This window comes from Sinocyclocheilus anshuiensis, unplaced genomic scaffold, assembly GCF_001515605.1.
Source record: "Sinocyclocheilus anshuiensis isolate Anshui unplaced genomic scaffold, SAMN03320099.WGS_v1.1 scaffold330, whole genome shotgun sequence".
Classification (NCBI taxonomy): Eukaryota; Metazoa; Chordata; class Actinopteri; order Cypriniformes; family Cyprinidae; genus Sinocyclocheilus; species Sinocyclocheilus anshuiensis.
This window is the reverse complement of record NW_015547689.1, coordinates 2829147-2848792: the sequence shown is the minus strand read 5'-3', so window position 1 is coordinate 2848792 and position 19646 is coordinate 2829147. Positions and strand designations below refer to the sequence as shown.

Genomic DNA, 19646 nt, shown 5'->3' with positions numbered 1-19646 from the left:
AATATACCTAAACTTTCATTACTGTAATATTCTAAAAAAAAAACAATCTATTGAGTTTTGACAATTTTACAAATTTTAAATATGCATGTTTTATTTATAAGGTCTTGAATGGGCTTGCTCCCCTTCCGTTAATTTAATTTATAAAACCGAGGACAGATTGTAGTATTGGTACTAGGTCTATTATTAGAGGGGATTGTGAGGTGCCATATAGGCGAACATCTTTTGGACAGAAAGTATTATCTGTAATAGGAGTAAATATTGGAATAGCTTACCGCAGTCAATAAAACAATGTTCTGCTTATCATACCTTTAAAGATCATTTCAAAAACTGGCTTATGACGAATCAGTTGTGTAAACATTTTACTTAGAAATATTAAAATGTCTTTTATGTGCTGTTGTATGTGTATTTGAGTCTGTGTCCTTGTGTGTACCTGCCTAGGGACTGCGGATGTAAATTAGCAATGTTGCTATAATCCGGCTTGTTTACATTCTGTATTACTACAAATGTTCATTAACATGCATTGTCCCTATCAAACAAATAAACAATAACAATAACTTTAAAATATACCTAGTTTCTGTCCACACGTCAGATATTTTTGAAAACTTAAAGAAATATTTGTACATAAAAAAACCAAAGACCTCTTCTTCGACAAGGTTTTAGTTTTTGTGTCACAACAAACATGCATAAAATAATTAAAAATAGTTGCATGCAATTATCTCACAAATTCACAAAAACATTTGTTTTCTAGGAGTGAAAAATAAGCAAATATCAAAATTGATCTCTTTAACAAGAATCTAATCCATTTCGATTCCAGTATAGAAGCAATAAAAACAGACCTTTGACCTAAAAAAAATAAGTAAATCCTCTCCGTTCACAAGTGACGTTGATACTTGTACTAATCACTCCAACCCTCTAGGCGGCAGTACTGCTTTAACAAAACACACTCCACACGAAATTTTAGTTCCAGAAAAAAATCCTTCCGTTTGTTCACCCGCCACTAACAAGCAAATGGCTAGCTGGGGTACTTTTTAAGGCACAATTTTGTATGTGATGAGGTAGTAAGCATATTTTTTGGGAGGAAGGTGCCGAATAATCATCTTTGAGCATGACGGCAGTAATTCACGAGTTACTGTCCTCCGTTATGGGGGTGTTAGTTGAAAGTGTCGTGTCGGAGTTGAGCAAACATCTCTCTGACTTCACGACTGTCTTATCTGAGGAGTGGAAGCGCAACAAGGGGACGGCAGTGAACAAAAACCGACTTAAACAGGCGAATCAAGCCAAAACTGTAAGTTCCAGAGTAGAGGAACGATTGCAGTGTCCATTCCTTGGTTGACAGCTGTATTTACAACTTCTATTTATTTAGAAGTCCATATTGAATGTAATTATATTATAAATATAATAAACCTGTTAACCTTGTAACTTCCATCTGTTTCACAATAAGCTGTTGTTGGTTAACTAATGTGTATCCGTGTTTTTTGTAATATGTTATTTTAAATTCCCATTTGTTTTAAACGTCAATTCGCACAGATTCTTGTCCCACAACTTTAATATTTCCACGCGGAAATTAAAAAATTCTGTTCATAAATCAGGTATATGTATATGTATGTATGTGTGTGTGTGTGTATTTAAGTTCAATAATCCCCCCGCAGTATGTGTTCGGCAAGGTTTACATTTTTGTGTCATAACAATCATGACGATCGTCACCACCATCACACAAATTGTAAAAAAAAATTGTTTGGTATTTTTACATTATTTTTCTCCTGATGGTAGCTAGCAACAACAGAAAAGCAAAATCAATACTGCGTTTATACAAAATATGGTTGTTTTGTCACCAGTGCAAGAATGTGATGACAGATTGACTGTTTAATAGATCTTGCAGAAAACATCCTGTAAACTCATTAATTCAAGCGAATGATAGAGTTGGCAATTTATAAAATGTGTGACATTATTTTTATAACTGTCGGTGTTAACTCATATTAAGTGATTGGTAATTCACATTTTGTGAGGAAATGAGAGCAGGAGATTGCACTCAAAACATTTAATACCTCTAAACACACGTGTCCTTAGGTCATCTTGTTCTAGTCATATGTTGTCTGAAGAAGTCAAATATTTTGTGTGTACAAAGTAATGATCGTATGTCTTAAGTTCTGATAGAGCACAAGATTATTAAAACAATATAAGTGAATTTGATTATAATCAAACCTGTTTTTTACATGCAGGAAATTGTAATAATTGCATGCAATGAACTAAACCTCCAATGATCTCTTTTGTGTTTCAGAAGGAGTTTGCTGATTTCATGGAGCTGTTGAGTAAAGCCACAGTAGAGACGATGGTGAAACTGATTCATGATCACATCTCAGCTCAAGTACCGGAAGCTACAGCAAAGTCTCAGCTCTCAAAACAAGACAAACTAAATGGTACATCTTTATACTTAATCACAAACCTGGGCAAACACTCAAATATTCTGTGTATGTCTTGGCTATATCATTTACTCACCCTTAAAGGGTTAGTTCACCCAAAAATGAAAATTCTGTCATTAAAGGGATAGTTCACCCAAAAATGAAAATTGTATGTTTATCTGCTTACTGCCAGTGCATCCAAGATGTAGGTGACTTTGTTTCTTCAGTAGAACACAAACGAAGATTTTTAACTCAAACCGTTGCAGTATGTCAGACATATAATGGAAGTTAATGGGAATCACGGACAGAACATAAAGAGCTTGAAAAAATAATTGCATATTAAATCGCAATCGAAATATTGGTAAAAAAAATCGCAATTAGATTATTTTCCAAAATCGTTCAGCCCTAGTAAAGACACAAAACGGATCATAGACTTATAACTGCATTACCGCCACCTATCTCTCAAATGGACCATTGACGCTCCTAATTGAGATTGTAGATAGAGTGTCAATGGTCCATTTGAGAGATAGGTGGCGGTAATGCACTTATAAGTCTGCGATCCGCCGTAAAGCAAGAAGAAGAAGAAGACGCGTCACGCGCCTGCTGTTGAGAACGCGCTCAGGACAGTTCAGACATTGCGGTGAATCAGAGGTAAAAAAAACAATATAAATACTGTTCAGTTTCTTGCACAGACTGATCGTTTCGGGTCTTTACAATCAATATCAATGTATCGCACCGAGCCGCAGGGTTTAATTTGGTTTTGTTTGTGTATGTTTTTTTGACTCTCAAAGCCGTGATTCCCATTAACTTCCATTATATGACTGACCTACTGCAACGGTTTAAGTTAAGATCGGTAAAATAATCCATGTGACATCAGGGGTTCAACCGTAATATTACGAAACTACGAGAATACTTTTTGTACGCAAAGAAAACAAACATAACGACTTTATTCAACAATTCGTCTCCTCCGCGTCACCCTGGTGCCATTTTGGAGAGTATCCACTGAACGTAAACGGCGTATGCTATTCTGTGTCAGCTGCGTCACGCGGATACGTTGTTTTCGTTTTGAACGAATTCGTATTTTACCGATCTCCTTGCCACGTTTCTGGACCTTGATCATCGTAATTACATTGCTGTCTATGGGAGGGTCAGAGAGCTGTCAGAATTAATCAAAAATATCTTAATTTGTGTTCCGAAGACAAACGGAGGTCTTACGGGTTTAGAATGACATGAGGGTGAGTAGTTAATGACAGAATTTTCATTTTTGGGTGAAATAACCCTTTAAGTTCTAAACCTGTATGAGTTTCTTTCTTTGGCTGAACACAAAAAGATATTTTGAATAATGTGGCAGATATTTTTTCTGCTTTTAATATTAAACTCATTTCATTTTGATCAATTTCACAGAAAACAAGACTTCTTATCTTGTCATTTTTCTGCACAAGTAAATGTATCTTTAGACATTTGCACTGGAAAACAAGTCAAAAATACTGAGGAAGAATTTAACATTTTTGCAGCCTGATCAGAAAGTGCAGTAAAGTTAAAGGGGTCCTATTATGTTTTTTCACTTTTTCAACTTTAGTTAGTCTGTAATGTTGCTGTTTGAGCATAAAAAAGATCTGCAAAGTTACAAAGCTCAAAGTCCAATTCAAAAGGAGATATTTTATTTAACAGAAATCACTTTTCAAAAACTACAACGAACGACTCATTTGGACTACAACGCATATTTTCCGGGATTTGTGATATCACAAATACTGATGAATGGGATGAGACCTGGTTGAGCTGCACTAGAGAAGGCAACGAGTGTTATCATTATGTCGGAGACACGCTAGCTTTCCCAAGGCAGACGAACTTAGAGTGGTTACAATCATCCGGGTTTAAATCGCGCTCAAATTGATTTGATTTTGACGCAATATTTACACTGAAGCTCGCAGGCGGCTATGGTAAGGGGCATGACATTTCCTGACCAGGCGCCGAGTGCTGCCAATCACAGCACACACTGGCCCAGCTAACCAATCACAGCACATTTCGTATTTCAGAAGTATTCAGTATTCAGAAGCCTTCATTTGATACAGGAACTATTCAAGCCGTTCATGCCAGACCGGGGAGAGAGGTGTTGTAATAATGTAAAATATGTGAAAAATGTGTTTTTCGAACAACCTAGTATGAGAGCCTGTTCTACTACACCCCCAAAACAAAATCAAGACTTTGTAAAAGAGCATAATACACTTTAAAGTTATTTCCATATTCTAGTGTACTCTAGCAGAAGGTTTCCAAAGTACACACAGTTTAACCATGTGCATTTATTTCTACTTGTCTTGGTAGAAATTAAATGAATTTGTAAAAAAGATGACCAGAAACCCTTGCTCTGTAAATCTGTTTAAGATGCCTAATCGATATTTGAAGATTCCTGCTTATACAGTCAATAATAATACTTTTTAAATATGGTGTATTTGTATTGTGAATTCAAAATTTTCAGTGTGGTATTTCAAAAAACAAAGCATTATTATTTTTTTTTTTTCTCATTGTATTCACACAGAGGGTCAAGCAGCCACATCTGAGTCTGAAAATAATGTGCTTCTTGAGTCTGAACAGAACAAGGATTATGAAATGGAATCAGAACATCATGAAAACTCTGGACAAGCAGCAAATCAGTACCAACAGCTGTCATCTGCACCCACAGATATTCTGGCAGGCAGTTTAAGTTTGAGTGAAAGCCAGCCTTCCACAAGCACGAACGTAGCTGCTGAGGAGAGACATGAGCCTTTAATTTGTGAGTCCTGTGGAGTATCGTTCAATGACATGGCCCTGTTAAACATTCACAATGCTTTACACAAAGAAAGACCTTTCAATTGTTTGACATGTGGGAATACTTTCAAAATGATGAAATGCTTGATGAAACACCAGAGATTTCACATGAGTCCGGATTTGAGTATTGAGTTCGAAGCCACTCTGAATGAAGAAGAATTCATTGTGCAACTTGAAACCTGTGATACTGTCAATACATCACTGGAAACACTAGAGGTCACCACTCAAGGTAAGACATGATTTCAAATGCAGCTTAAAGGGATAGTTCACCCAAAAATGAAAATTACCCCATCATTTACTCACCCTCAAGGCATCCTAGGTGTATATGTGACCCTGGACCACAAAACCAGTCTTAAAGGAACACTCCACTATTTTTGAAAATAGGCTCATTTTCCAACTCCCCTAGAGTTAAACAGTTGAGTTTTACCGTTTTTGAATCCATTCAGCCGATCTCCGGGTCTGGCGGTAGCACTTTTAGCTGTAGCTTAGCATAGATCATTGAATCTGATATTATGCATTACATAATGATATTACGCAGCGCCTGAAAATAGTCCCCAGCTAGGTAACTTCCAATAAGCCTATTTTCATTTGCTGTGTAATATCATTGCGCCTGCTGCACCCATGGTACGGCAGCAAAGTTCCTTCCCTCAGATTCCAGATGTTCAAATAGTTGTATCTCAGCCAAATATCGTCCTATTCTAACAAACAATACATCAATGGAAAGCTTATTTATTCAGCTTTCAGATGATGTATAAATTAGAGATGCACCGATTGCAATTTTCTTGGCCGATTCCGATTTTTTTGTTATTGTGATCTGCCGATACCGATTTTTGCCGATTCCGATTTTCTTTCTAAGAACTATAAAAGCGGCGGGCTTGAGAACGGTGCGGCCGGGGAGTTCGACGAAGGAGCATCCGGAAGGACATGTGACGACTCCGTGCTGGACTCCGCTTCGTCCACGGTGAAAGCCGACATAGTGAGGTAGATATGTGGGGGCGTGTTAGAACGAGCCGTTTTAGGTAGGTGTGGCTGACTCTGAACTTTTATAGAGAATATCTCTTTGGATTTGAGACTTTAGTCTTTGCAACTTTACAGATGTTCTTTATGCACCAAGAGCTTGTAACATTCCAAAGAGAAAGGAAGAATTGAAATCGCATCATATGACCCCTTTAATACTTTTGTGTAAAGCACAAAAGTAGTTTGTGGATACATTTTTTCAGGATTTTTTGGTGTTCAAAAGAACAGCATTTATTTGAAATAGAATTTCTTGTAACAGTATGAATGTATTCATTGCCACTTTATCTGGTCAATTTATTGTGTGCTTGTTGAATAAAAGTATAAATTAAAAAATAAAAAACATACTGAAACTGTAAACGGTAGTGAATGTAAAACTCTCATATATCCATGTCACGTGAGTGTACATGATTTTATTATTTCTTTAAAGACATTAATTCATCTTTTTTTTTATTCATTTATGTAAACGGAGTTAGTGAAAAATTACTGGATGCACCTTAAAAGACCAATATTTTATATAAAAAAAAAAAAGTATAAATATTTAAATTACATTTTTCTGGTTGTTTCTCTTAAACATACTCTTGTGTTCTTCTCCTCACAGAAATTCTCCAAAATAACTTGGACAATGAAGATGTATCTTGTGCTGTCTTGGGAAGCAGTCAGTATGTGACCGAATCGCTTGTGCAAGGTTTAAATATTACCATCGAAAACACAGACAACCAGCCCAACACCACACCTAACATGGATATGATCAAGCAATCAAATGATGGCTCGTTCCGATGTAAAACTTGCGGGAAGTGTTTTGAACTTAGGTGGAAGTTCATTAACCACGTTCGGGCTCATGTGAAACATTACAAATGTTCGCATTGCGATAAGCGCTTTACTATGAGAAGCTGCCTCATCAGACACGCAGCGATGCACACTGGAGCTAAGCTATTCAAATGTGATGTATGTTCCAAGTCTTTTGTATTTCAGGCCTCCCTGGAAAAGCACAAGCATCTTCATACGGCAGAAAAGACGGTTACCTGCTCAAACTGTCAGAAGGTTTTTCCCGGCAAGCGTTCGTTCGGCAGACACAGATGCAAAGCAGTCGAAACGCTCTACAACTGTCCAGTATGTGACAAGCAGTTCAAAATTAAGCAAAACATGCTCGATCACCAAACACTGCACACCGGCGAGAAGCCCTACTGTTGCGAAATATGTGGCGCTTTTTATAGCTGCGAGCGATATCTGAAAAATCACCAGAAGAGTCACATCGAGAAAACCTACGAGTATCTGTGCGAGCTCTGCGACAAGCGGTTCAGCGCTCGCAAACATTTGCAAGCGCATATGCTCGTGCACACGAGGGAAAAGCGATACGCTTGTGACGTATGCGATAAGAAGTTTGCCACCTCTGGAAACCTCAACAGACACAAAGCCGGTCACACGGGTGTGAAGCTGTACGGTTGTCCGATATGTTTGAAAAGGTACACCACAGCGTACGCCTTGAAGATGCACATGCACAAACACACTTCAAGCAAACCATTTCTTTGCGACGTTTGTGGTAAGGGATTTACCAGTTCAGACTACATGAAAAGGCACAAGCGAATCATTCACGCAGGAAGGAGGGATTGTGTGTGCTCGATCTGTAATAAGGCCTTCATATTCCCCAGTTCTCTTAATCAGCACATGCTTGTACATACAGGAGAGAAGCATCACGAGCGACTGGTCAGTCCTTTGTTGAAGAAGTTCAGTTGCGATGATTGTCAAAAGAAGTTCTATTCACAAGCCGCCCTTACGGTACACCAAAGGGTTCACACCAAAGAAAAGCCGTATAGTTGTGAGGTTTGTGGAAAGCGGTTTGGATATTCGAGCAGTATTCAGATGCACATGAGAATCCATACGGGGGAGAGACCTTTTGGTTGTGATGTTTGTGGTAAGACGTTTAATCAGGCTGTGCATCTGAGGACCCATCAGCGAGTGCACACCGGTCTGAAGTCATTCAGTTGTGAGAGCTGTGGGAAGAAGTTTGTGGATCATAGAAATCTTAAACAACATAAATGTAAATACACCATGTAAATTCTTACATATTTGCAAGACCAAAGGTTACACTGAATTAAACACTGCATCTTTTTTTCCAGGGCTGTTTGAAATAGTTTTATGTAATGCATAGTGTTATGTTCCTAACTGATGATCTGTAGTCTTATTTGGCAAGCTGAATGAAATTTGTTTGTATGCTTCTGTATTTTTAATTGTGTAAACAATTATATTTTCAAACCAGGCCTGGAATCAATGCTTGAGTGTGTGATGGCAATAAAACATGAACCACCTGTCTTTTTTTTTTTTTTTGCATTAAATATATTATTAAAGAATCAGGATGGAATTATTAATAGTCATGTTTGAATTGTATTTTCTGGTGCCTATGATGTCCCACAATCCTGTGCGTGCTTCACAGACTGAGTGGTTACTCTTAAGTAAATTAAACTATGTTAATATTTCTTATTTACATTTAATTTCTACTTGGAAATAACTCTGGTTGTCTCTAAAGTTTGCTTGATCTTCATTTCACATAACTTTTGAGTTATTATAGTTTTGCATATGGGACAGATATATTACGAAATGTATAGTGATGAGGAAAAAAACGAAATTGTACCCGCTTTATAACAGAATAATAATAGATTTATAGTTTTAGCCTTGTTCACTTTTCCAGTCACAAAAATCGACAATAAAATAGGCCGAAAATAATCCAACAGATATTTTGTATACTATGACAGCAAATAGTCGAACGTTCGAGTGCGTAATTAATATTAATGAGTGCGTTCTAAAACTAGGTTGACTTCCGGGGCGGAGACTAATTGCTTATATATGAACCTGAATTCAATCACCTGAACGTCACATCTGATGGCTACGTTAGTTGGTGCTCACAGACTAGACCTCAATCTTCGGGCACTGTTTAGCGCCTCTATTTTTCTCTTTGGGAGATAAACAGAACTTCGTTCTGCTTAGTTTGTAGTCCTTCGATGATAGCTCGATTATTTCATTTCCCCTGCAATAGTCGATAAAGATGAAGGAGTTAGGAGAGGAGATGCCTGATGAGGGATATGGATGCGCCGTTGCGAATCGTTTCGGCCAGCTGCTGGACGATGAATCCGACCCGTTCGACATCTTATACGCGGCAGGGGTGGACAAGAAACAGAAGAAGAAGAAAGATGATCCGAAGAAAACTTCAACCACAACTAATTCTGGAAAGAAAGAGTCTCAAAGAGACAGGAAAATGGTCCTTACGGCAGGTGGGGGTGGACAAGGTATGTGAAGGACGGCTTCATTTTATTCGACGCAACGTGCCTTTCTTTTAATAAATTATTCACTAATTTAATTAATCCCTAGAAGATATCATGAGTTTAAATGTGGTTGCTGAGGTTTTAGGCATTTAAAGTGTTTACATTTGTTCGTGGCTTGTATTTGGTCCGAATTTCTAGGCCAAGTCCGTCTTGCTCGTGGAGAAGTCGAGCGAATAGAGAGACGCGTGACTTTTGAGCGCAACTTCACCGATGCCGACGCCCCCCTCAGCTTCTCTGTTGAGAGGTAAATGTCTCTAATTACGTGTTAATGTCTTTATTTTTTATTCATCTTCCTGAATTTATTTTGCATGCCACGCAATCTATCTTCATCTGTGTGTAGGTCTGTGGATGTGCTGGACAGGCCTGTCAGAGGAAGAGGTACAGAAAGAGGACGAGGAGCCCGAGGCCCAGGATATCCAAGATCCAGTGATGGATTTGACCAGAGGGGAAAGAGAGAGTTTGAGAGACATAGTGGCAGTGACCGAACGTGAGCTGTTACTCATTACTGTCATGTTAAGAGTCTAATTCAGTGGTCCGACTGGGTTTGATTTAGGGCCCAAACCTTATACTGGGTATCACTTATAAATTAGGTACAAATAATGTAATTAAACAAATATGCAGATGTAAATGCGGCACTGAAATATTAAAACGTTTTATTTTAATATTAATTTGAAAACATTAAATACAATGTATAAATGAGACTGGCCAAAAGTGTACGATATATTAAATTGCATTATAATATTTACAATACATTTTATAGAATGCTATATAAATGTAATTTAGTAATTCAATGTATTATTTTTTTTAAATAATACTTCAGGATATTTTAAGTGATGGATGACATTAGGGCCTTTCGCACCGCGGGAACCTTTTCATAGTACCAGAACTAATTGTGGAACTACCCACTTTTTGGCATTTTCGCACCGCCGGAACTGGGTGCGATTTTAGTACCGGACTGCCTTTTTCGAGAGCCAAATTAGCTCCTACTCCGGAGCAGGGTCTAACTAGCACAACTGGTACTAATCGTGACGCAAATAGACATTGATTGGCCAAACGCGTATGAAAACGCCCTCACCCGCCATGATTTAAAACGCCGTATAAACATACTGTAAACATTGTCAACTTATTTCGCAAGTATGGAGAACAGCGATAGATGGACGGACGCTGAAGTGCAGGCACTTGTAGCAAATGTAGCACTGCCAGTTGTCGTTGGAGGTTCTTAGTCCTCCTTTCGCGCAAAATCGTCCCAGTACTTTAGTACTGTACATTTAGTTCTGGAACTAAAGCGGTGCGAAAGGCCCTATTAACGATTATGTGCTTAATTGCAGTTGTTTTTTCATCACCCTTTCAGAACTGATCTGTCACCCATTTTTGGGTTGTAAATTACTGGTTGAAACCACCGCTTGTCATATTTGTGCTTGGAACATTTTGTGCGCACAATCAGCTGATAAATGAGACATTGCTTTTAAATCAGGAGTGTCCGATCTGAAGAGAAGCGCAGCGGCAGTGGATCTCGCAATTGGGGCTCGATGAGAGACCATATGAGGTGTTTCACATTTTATGTCAGATTGAAAATTCTCACCCCCCCATCATAAAATGGTTGTCATTTTCCTTCTGTCCTGTAGTGAAATTGAAGAGGGGTCACCTAGTGAAGAGGTCGTTGAAAATGAGCAGACCCAAGAGGCAGTTGAGACTGATGGAGAAAACAGGTCCGTTTCTCACAGCTGCAGGAAATATCTTGTAACACAGATGGTGCTTGACAGTGAATTTGATTATTTGCTGACTTTATGAACTTGAGCTTACTTTTATAATTCATAATGGATGTGAATGTACGATTGCTCCACTTAATACTCTTTCAGACCATCTGAGACTGAGGAAGTGATTGAGCTTGCCCTAGAGATGACACTGGATGAGTGGAAAGCCCAACAGGAACAAAGCAGGCCCAAAGTAGAGCTGAATATCCGTAAGGCAGACACTTCTGTGCTGTCTAAGGCCGTAGTCATCCATAAGTCCAAATTCCTTCAGGTGAGGAGTCTTTTTCATAGCACTTAGAGTCTGTTGGATACAGATTCACTCTTATAACTGTTCTTGTTTTAGAAACATCCTAATAGCTTGGATGAAGAGGATGTGGTTTTCCGCCGCCCGACCAATGACATCACTTGTCAACTAGAGATCAACTTCGGTAGCCTGGCTCGGCCCTCTCATGGTGGGAGAGGAGGACGAGGTGGTCGTGGCCGTGGGGCTCCATCCATGCCATCCCAAAGATCTCCACAAAAGCTTGAGTCTGTAAGTTAGTTGTATTTGTTGCATCATAAATTGCTCATGCCCACACAATCCTGAGAAATGCAAGACTTTTAGTTTAACACCGTGTCCTAACTTCACGTGTCGCCACGACACACAATAAAAAGTATACTTTCCATGTTAATTGGAGTTTTTGTCCTAACCAGCCGTGATGGAGACATGTAAAGTTTCTATTTTAGAAACTCTATTTCTGTGACATAGTTGCTGGAGGAACAACATACAATCTATGACAATGATAATCTCAGGTACTGACTGTGCTTTATTCCATGTTGAGTGTCATATTGCGTCATATTGCATTTATAGCCATACTGAAAGCAGCAACAGATAGTTTACCTCAGATCTTTTATAAATTAAAGCAAACGTACGTTAAAACTGTGAACTCCGTGAACCAACAAGTGTTTTCCATGACAAAGATGGTATCAGTCAGTCACTCAGTCTTTTTTTATTTTTGGGTTGAAAGTATGAAAATGAACAAATTTGAGCATAGAACTTTTTATGCACACAATCATCTGATAAATTGGATGTTGCTTTAAATCAGGAGTGTCAGATCAGAAGAGAAGCGCAGCGGCAGTGGATCTCGTAACTGGGGCTCGATGAGAGACCATATGAGGTGACGTTTCACTTTTTATATTATGTCAGATTGGAATTATTTTCTCACTTTGCTGAAAAAAGCAGCCCCCCCATCATAAAATGGTTGTCATTTTCCTTCTGTCCTGTAGTGAAATTGAAGAGGGGTCACCTAGTGAAGAGGTCGTTGAAAATGAGCAGACCCAAGAGGCAGTTGAGACTGATGGAGAAAACAGGTCCGTTTCTCACAGCTGCAGGAAATATCTTGTAACACAGATGGTGCTTGACAGTGAATTTGATTATTTGCTGACTTTATGAACTTGAGCTTACTTTTATAATTCATAATGGATGTGAATGTACGATTGCTCCACTTAATACTCTTTCAGACCATCTGAGACTGAGGAAGTGATTGAGCTTGCCCTAGAGATGACACTGGATGAGTGGAAAGCCCAACAGGAACAAAGCAGGCCCAAAGTAGAGCTGAATATCCGTAAGGCAGACACTTCTGTGCTGTCTAAGGCCGTAGTCATCCATAAGTCCAAATTCCTTCAGGTGAGGAGTCTTTTTCATAGCACTTAGAGTCTGTTGGATACAGATTCACTCTTATAACTGTTCTTGTTTTAGAAACATCCTAATAGCTTGGATGAAGAGGATGTGGTTTTCCGCCGCCCGACCAATGACATCACTTGTCAACTAGAGATCAACTTCGGTAGCCTGGCTCGGCCCTCTCATGGTGGGAGAGGAGGACGAGGTGGTCGTGGCCGTGGGGCTCCATCCATGCCATCCCAAAGATCTCCACAAAAGCTTGAGTCTGTAAGTTAGTTGTATTTGTTGCATCATAAATTGCTCATGCCCACACAATCCTGAGAAATGCAAGACTTTTAGTTTAACACCGTGTCCTAACTTCACGTGTCGCCACGACACACAATAAAAAGTATACTTTCCATGTTAATTGGAGTTTTTGTCCTAACCAGCCGTGATGGAGACATGTAAAGTTTCTATTTTAGAAACTCTATTTCTGTGACATAGTTGCTGGAGGAACAACATACAATCTATGACAATGATAATCTCAGGTACTGACTGTGCTTTATTCCATGTTGAGTGTCATATTGCGTCATATTGCATTTATAGCCATACTGAAAGCAGCAACAGATAGTTTACCTCAGATCTTTTATAAATTAAAGCAAACGTACGTTAAAACTGTGAACTCCGTGAACCAACAAGTGTTTTCCATGACAAAGATGGTATCAGTCAGTCACTCAGTATGTAGTTTTAATAATGTTAAAAAGGTTTAATATTTATGAATTAGATTATAAACTTGTCCATTTCGCTGCGATTGCAGTGCGCTTCTCACTTCTGAATGGCTGTGATATTTGAGTGAGTCGTGTCTCGTCTGGTGTGGACAGCCAAATTGCTTTTCACGTCTGGTTAGGACATGGTGTAAGGTATGCTGGCAAATCAATGCCAAAAAAAAAACAGCGTGCACCAGTTATGTTTACGCGCACGGTAAATTGCTTCCGCGTGAGGAAACGGGAGCCGGTGAGCTCTTTTTAAACACTTGCACGCATCACATCAACTGTGTGCGCAATACAAGCCCTCGCGAGCGAGGATATGTCTCATCGCACGCGCGTGATCATTCCCCTCATTCTCGTGCTCCATATTTTTTCACCTGCTTGCTTTTGCTCTCGCGCGCACTATTTTTGTCAGTTGTGGGCCGGGACTTGCTGTTTTAAATTGTAATCTCAAACGCCATTGGTTATTTCCCCTTTTCCGGAAGTCCACTGTGATTGGACGCGTGTGAAAAGGCGATCCGTAATTCACGTGACCTGAGACACGGCTTTATCAATGGACCAGATGCATGTAAGGTATCATCATTATTATTATTATTATTATTATTATTATTAATATTATTATTATTATTATTATATATGTTTTTTTTTTATAAATATAACATGACTGTTTTAATAAATGAATTGCATGCTTTGTCAATTGAATAGATCTTCAGCAGAAAGTTTATTAACAAGTTCTTCTGTTTATTAGCGACTGCAATCTTGTGATGTTACGAAGATAAAACACAAGAAAAAAAAAACTTTTTATAGATTGTAATGACGTTTCCACGGTTATTAGCATGGTAAATCTTCCAAAATTGTTATTTGATTTTTTTTCATACTACACAATGCTTTGGGTTATATTAACTTTGCAAAATACAAATAAAATAACAGTCAACTTATTGCAATAACTCAAATTAACTGTAGTTCACCACTATATTACCACTATATGCTTGTCAATTAAATTATACGTGTACATAATTGTAAATCCCAAATCAGTTTGTATGTTCTTTGTATTTTGAGGTCATGTACTTGAATGCAGCAAATAACACTCCTTGGTATCCCCTCACCCTTGTGTAAAAAAATAAATAAATAAATGAAATATATTTACAGACATACAATTGTGTTTTTCGTTTCTTTCTTGTTACTGTGCACACCTTGGCGGTAAACCAAATTTTTGAACTGCTTCTGAGAAGTGGTAAGCTGTTGATGCCTGGTTATTTGCTGCATTCAATAGGGTTTCCGCGGGTCTTGAAGTCTTATTTAGTTGTATCAAATTTTAGTTGTACTTAAATTGTACAAGAAAGTCTTTAATTATGATTTTCAAGAGGTCTTAAATTTGGGGACAGAAAGACCAGAATTGCGACATGTCTGAATGTGACGATTAAACTTCAAAAGGCTATGATTTCATGAAATAAACATGAGCGCTGCACGTTCAAATTCCGGTGCTGCACTGCTTTGTGTACAGCATTACCGGGGAAACTGTTATATTTCTACCAAACGCTCCACCTGCTGTCAGAGAATGAATGAGCATTTTCAGTAAAACTGTTTTGTTCAGACAAATGCAAAAATCGACCCATGTTTTTTCCCTGCAAACACACCGAGCTTTAAATGTGAACTGGTGGATCTAGAAGACAATGCATTATAAAAATCGAATAGGGTGTGCGGCATGGTCTGCGATTTTAATATTGTAATTGTTGTTTTAATGATGTGCGATTTGATATTAGAGTATGTTGTGAAAAGCAAACAAAACACCTACAGAGTGCACGCATTACATGAAGTCTAGTAGGTTAGACTAGTGCGCATTTATATTGCGTTCTTTCACTGCATGAATCAGTCTATTTTAATGTTTTATGTTTAAAATATCAAAACATTATTTATGCATTTGTAACTGCAGGTTAAAGTATTCCATGTCCCTCAGATCTGCATTAAACGGTGTGTAAATGCATCTAAATGCCAAAATTGCGACATGTCTGAATGTGACGATTAAACTTCAAAAGGCTATGATTTCATGAAATAAACATGAGCGCTGCACGTTCAAATTCCGGTGCTGCACTGCTTTGTGTACAGCATTACCGGGGAAACTGCAAGAATTTGACTCAAAAGATGGTGCACACTTTTAGAAAAAATGGATAAAAATGCCCATAAAACTTGTTGGAATTCCGGTGCTGCACTGCTTTGTGTACAGCATTACCGGGGAAACTGTTATATTTCTACCAAACGCTCCACCTGCTGTCAGAGAATGAATGAGCATTTTCAGTAAAACTGTTTTGTTCAGACAAATGCAAAAATCGACCCATGTTTTTTCCCTGCAAACACACCGAGCTTTAAATGTGAACTGGTGGATCTAGAAGACAATGCATTATAAAAATCGAATAGGGTGTGCGGCATGGTCTGCGATTTTAATATTGTAATTGTTGTTTTAATGATGTGCGATTTGATATTAGAGTATGTTGTGAAAAGCAAACAAAACACCTACAGAGTGCACGCATTACATGAAGTCTAGTAGGTTAGACTAGTGCGCATTTATATTGCGTTCTTTCACTGCATGAATCAGTCTATTAAAATGCATTTAGAATTATATAATTCAAGATATGGGGCAGAACTTAAAGGTAAAAATGCCCATAAAACTTGTTGGAAATTATCACTGCTGTGGAGTGACCACACAGAATATGAAGAATATCAAAAAATTCAGGAGTCAGCTGTCAGCACAATTAGAGATAAGATATCAGCACAATAACACACTCAGCATAATAGTCTAATTATCGTTATCGATAAAATCCCAGCAAATTATCGAGATCCTTTTTTTTTTTTTTTTCTTTTGTCTATCGCACACCCATAATTTGTTTAATTTATACAATAATTTATTGATGATAATTGTTTAATATAATTAATACTTTTGACTCATCTGTTTTCTTAAATGGTTTAAAGGCTGAAATGTAAAGTTTATCATTTTATAAAACTTTTTGTTTTTGTGAAAACTTGTATCTGAACTGTAAGTTATGCTTTTTACAGTTTAATATGGTACTAAAGGGCATGGTTACAAATGTGATATTGATTTTATACAACCGTTCAATAAACAAGTTAATATTAAGAGACTTACGTTTTAGATGCCATATTTCCATATTTGCTCCATTTCTCCAACAAAAATCATTCCAAACATAGCCACAGGGCTGTTTTGCGTCACTAAGCAACATGACTGTGTCCTTCCTGAATGAATCAACCGTTTAAATGATTCCGTTCAATCGCAGTGACTTGCTTAACGGTGACTTGCTGCCATCTACTGGCGGTTTTAATTTCACATTTAAGGTACCTTTTTCATTTTTGTAGTGAGAAAGCAATCCGATCTAACGGACCAACGAACCAGGCTAGATCACATTGTATAATGGGTAATTGCTTAAGTTCCGTGAAAAGCATTAGCTTTGTTGTTTTGCTAATACTTCAAAATGAACCTGTGAATGTCTGTGGGTGAGCACGTCTTCGCCATTCAAAATAAAAAAAGCGCACTTTTTCATTTTATAATGCAGTCTTATTGCTCTTCCTAGTAGGTGCATTTAAAAAAAAGTTTTCCCGATGAATCCTGGACTCCTGCTCAAAATGATAGATTAATATAAGAACAGCTACAAAAAAAAAAAAAAAAAAATTGTTGTTCCATCCTGACGGATGACAGTCGTGACCGCTAAGTGGAATCCCGGAAAATAAACTGTGGAACTTTGACCAATGAGACAGTTTACTCACGCGTGACTTGTATTAACAAATTTGGTCCGTTTAGAAACTTTGCCGTGTGAAAGCGAACAGCACCAAGAATAAAAATCAACATTGTAGTAATTTTAATCCCTCTTTCGGAACAAAGCAATTGATCTACAGGTGTGAAAGCACTCTAAAAATCCTGCAGAAACCCTGATTCAAGTGCATAATTGTAAATCCCAAATTGGTTTGTATGTTCGTTGTATTTTCAGGCTATGTACACTTACAATTATTTAATGGACAAGCATATAGTGGTGATGAACTAAAGTTAATTTGAGTTATAGCAACAAGTTGACTATTAGTTTTATTTTATTTGTATTTTATGAAGTTAATATAACCCAAAATCATTGTGTTGTATGAAAAATTAAAATATAACAATTTTGGAAGATTTACCATGCTAATAACCGTGGAAATGTGTCATTACAATCTATAAAAAGGGTTTGTCGTGTTTTGTTGTTAATCTTTCTGCTAAAGATCTATTCTATAGACTAAGCATGCAATTAATTTATTACAACAGCCATGTTATATTTACACAAAAGTAAATTACGCCTTACATGCATCTGGTCTGTTGATAAAGCCATGTCTCAGGTCACATGTGAATTATGGATTGCCTTTTCACAGGCGTCCAATCACAGCTGACTTCCGGAAAAGGGGAAATAACCAATGGTGTTTGAGATTAATTAAAACGGCAAGTCCCGCCCCACGACTGACAAAAATAGTGTTCGCGAGAGCAAAAGCAGCAGGTGAAAAAAAATACGGAGCGTGAGAATGAGGGGAATGATCACGCGCGTGCAATCAGACATATCCTCACTCGCAAGGGCTTGTATTGCATGCACAGTTGATGTGAGCTTGAGTGTTTAAAGAGCTTGCAGGCTCCCGTTTCCTCACGCGTGGATCGGTTATCGTCTCGCGGAAGCAATTTACCGTGTGTGTAAACATAACTGGTGCACTTGGTTCTTTTTGGCATTGATTTGCCAGCATAGTAAGGCACTTTACAATTACACTTTATGTACATTTTTTTACACTTTACAACTAATCATGCTGTATTAGTGTACCTGTGCTGGTTTGGGGCTAAATCATGTCTTGGTGTTTCCTAAGGCTCCAAACCCAGATGATCCAGAAGATTTCCCTGCACTGGCCTAGAGCTCCTCTGGAGGTAGAATGAAAACTCTTCTGCAACCCATGTTGGTAACTCTGAAATGGGCAATGTGCACTTAATGATCAAAAATAAAGAATGCACAAAGTTGTTTCTTTGCACTTACTGTAATTGTCATCTTGTGTATCATTCGGAAACTTCTGCACTTGTTTGGATGTACTATTTTAAAGAGGATGGAGCCATAGTTTGATCTAAAATAAAGCATGCTGTTAAAGGCATATTGATGCTGAGAGAACACTGTTAAGCATTTAAGCATATTAAAGTCAATGTAGACTTGCGTTTCTTCAATTACTTGATTAACCAGAAGAGTTATGGTGTATTAAAGGGATAGTTCACCCAAAAATTAAAATTGTCAATTACTCACCCTTATGTCGTTTCAAACCCGTAAGACCTTCGTTCATCTTCGGGACACAAATTAAGATATTTTTGATGAAATCTGAGAGCTGTCTGACCCTGCATAGACGGCAATATAACTGAAATGTTCCCAAGTCCAGAAACGTGGCAAGGAGATCGGTAAAATAATCCATGTGACATCAGGGGTTCAACCGTAATTTTACAAAGCTGTTAAAGGCATATTGATGCTGAGTGAACACTATGTTAAGCATTTAAGCATATTAAAATAAAAAAATCTGAAGCAACACAACTGTACATGTTTCTTGTGCAACAAATCATATTAGAATGATTTTTGGAAGGATAATGTGACACTGAAAAAGGAGTAATGGCTGCTGGAAATTCAGCTTTGCCATGGAAATAAATTATATCAAATATAAACTTCCATTAAAATATTTTTAAGATGTGCTAAAATCAAATATATTATTTCAAATAGTATTTCACAATTGTGGCGTTTTTACCATATTGAGCAAAATAAATGCAGGCTTGGTGAGCATGAAACTTTCAAAATATATATATATATTAAAAAAATCTTACAGACCCCAAACTTCTGAGTGGTTGGGTATATAGGTGTGTGTGTGTGTATGTGTATATATATATATATATATATATATATATA

The 19646-nt window shown here is 37.8% G+C and overlaps 2 protein-coding genes across 6 annotated transcripts; both read left to right on the top strand.

Annotated features, from left to right (window-relative positions):
• The first annotated feature begins 983 nt into the window (after positions 1 to 983).
• LOC107703579 (zinc finger protein 708-like) lies at positions 984 to 8568 on the top strand. Of its 2 annotated transcripts, none has more exons than XM_016506263.1 (4): positions 984 to 1285; positions 2282 to 2417; positions 4936 to 5433; positions 6820 to 8568. In XM_016506263.1, the coding sequence occupies exons 1-4, from the start codon at positions 1106 to 1108 to the stop codon at positions 8274 to 8276; spliced, it is 2271 nt and encodes a 756-aa protein (XP_016361749.1). In that variant the 5' UTR covers positions 984 to 1105; the 3' UTR covers positions 8277 to 8568. The 2 variants fall into 2 exon arrangements, with proteins under 2 accessions (XP_016361749.1, XP_016361748.1); XM_016506262.1 differs by having other exon boundaries at positions 2279 to 2417.
• Positions 8569 to 9080: 512 nt separating this feature from the next.
• Positions 9081 to 18811, top strand: LOC107703577 (plasminogen activator inhibitor 1 RNA-binding protein-like). 4 transcript variants are annotated; one of them, XM_016506257.1, is made up of 8 exons: positions 9081 to 9502; positions 9677 to 9782; positions 9879 to 10025; positions 12378 to 12449; positions 12559 to 12642; positions 12793 to 12958; positions 13031 to 13219; positions 18580 to 18811. In XM_016506257.1, the coding sequence occupies exons 1-8, from the start codon at positions 9262 to 9264 to the stop codon at positions 18622 to 18624; spliced, it is 1050 nt and encodes a 349-aa protein (XP_016361743.1). In that variant the 5' UTR covers positions 9081 to 9261; the 3' UTR covers positions 18625 to 18811. The 4 variants fall into 4 exon arrangements, with proteins under 4 accessions (XP_016361743.1, XP_016361744.1, XP_016361746.1 ...); XM_016506258.1 differs by lacking the exons at positions 12378 to 12449; positions 12559 to 12642; positions 12793 to 12958; positions 13031 to 13219; positions 18580 to 18811 and adding exons at positions 11013 to 11084; positions 11164 to 11247; positions 11398 to 11563; positions 11636 to 11824; positions 14184 to 14222; XM_016506260.1 differs by lacking the exons at positions 12378 to 12449; positions 12559 to 12642; positions 12793 to 12958; positions 13031 to 13219; positions 18580 to 18811 and adding exons at positions 11013 to 11084; positions 11164 to 11247; positions 11398 to 11563; positions 11636 to 11824; positions 11986 to 12006.
• Positions 18812 to 19646: the final 835 nt, after the last annotated feature.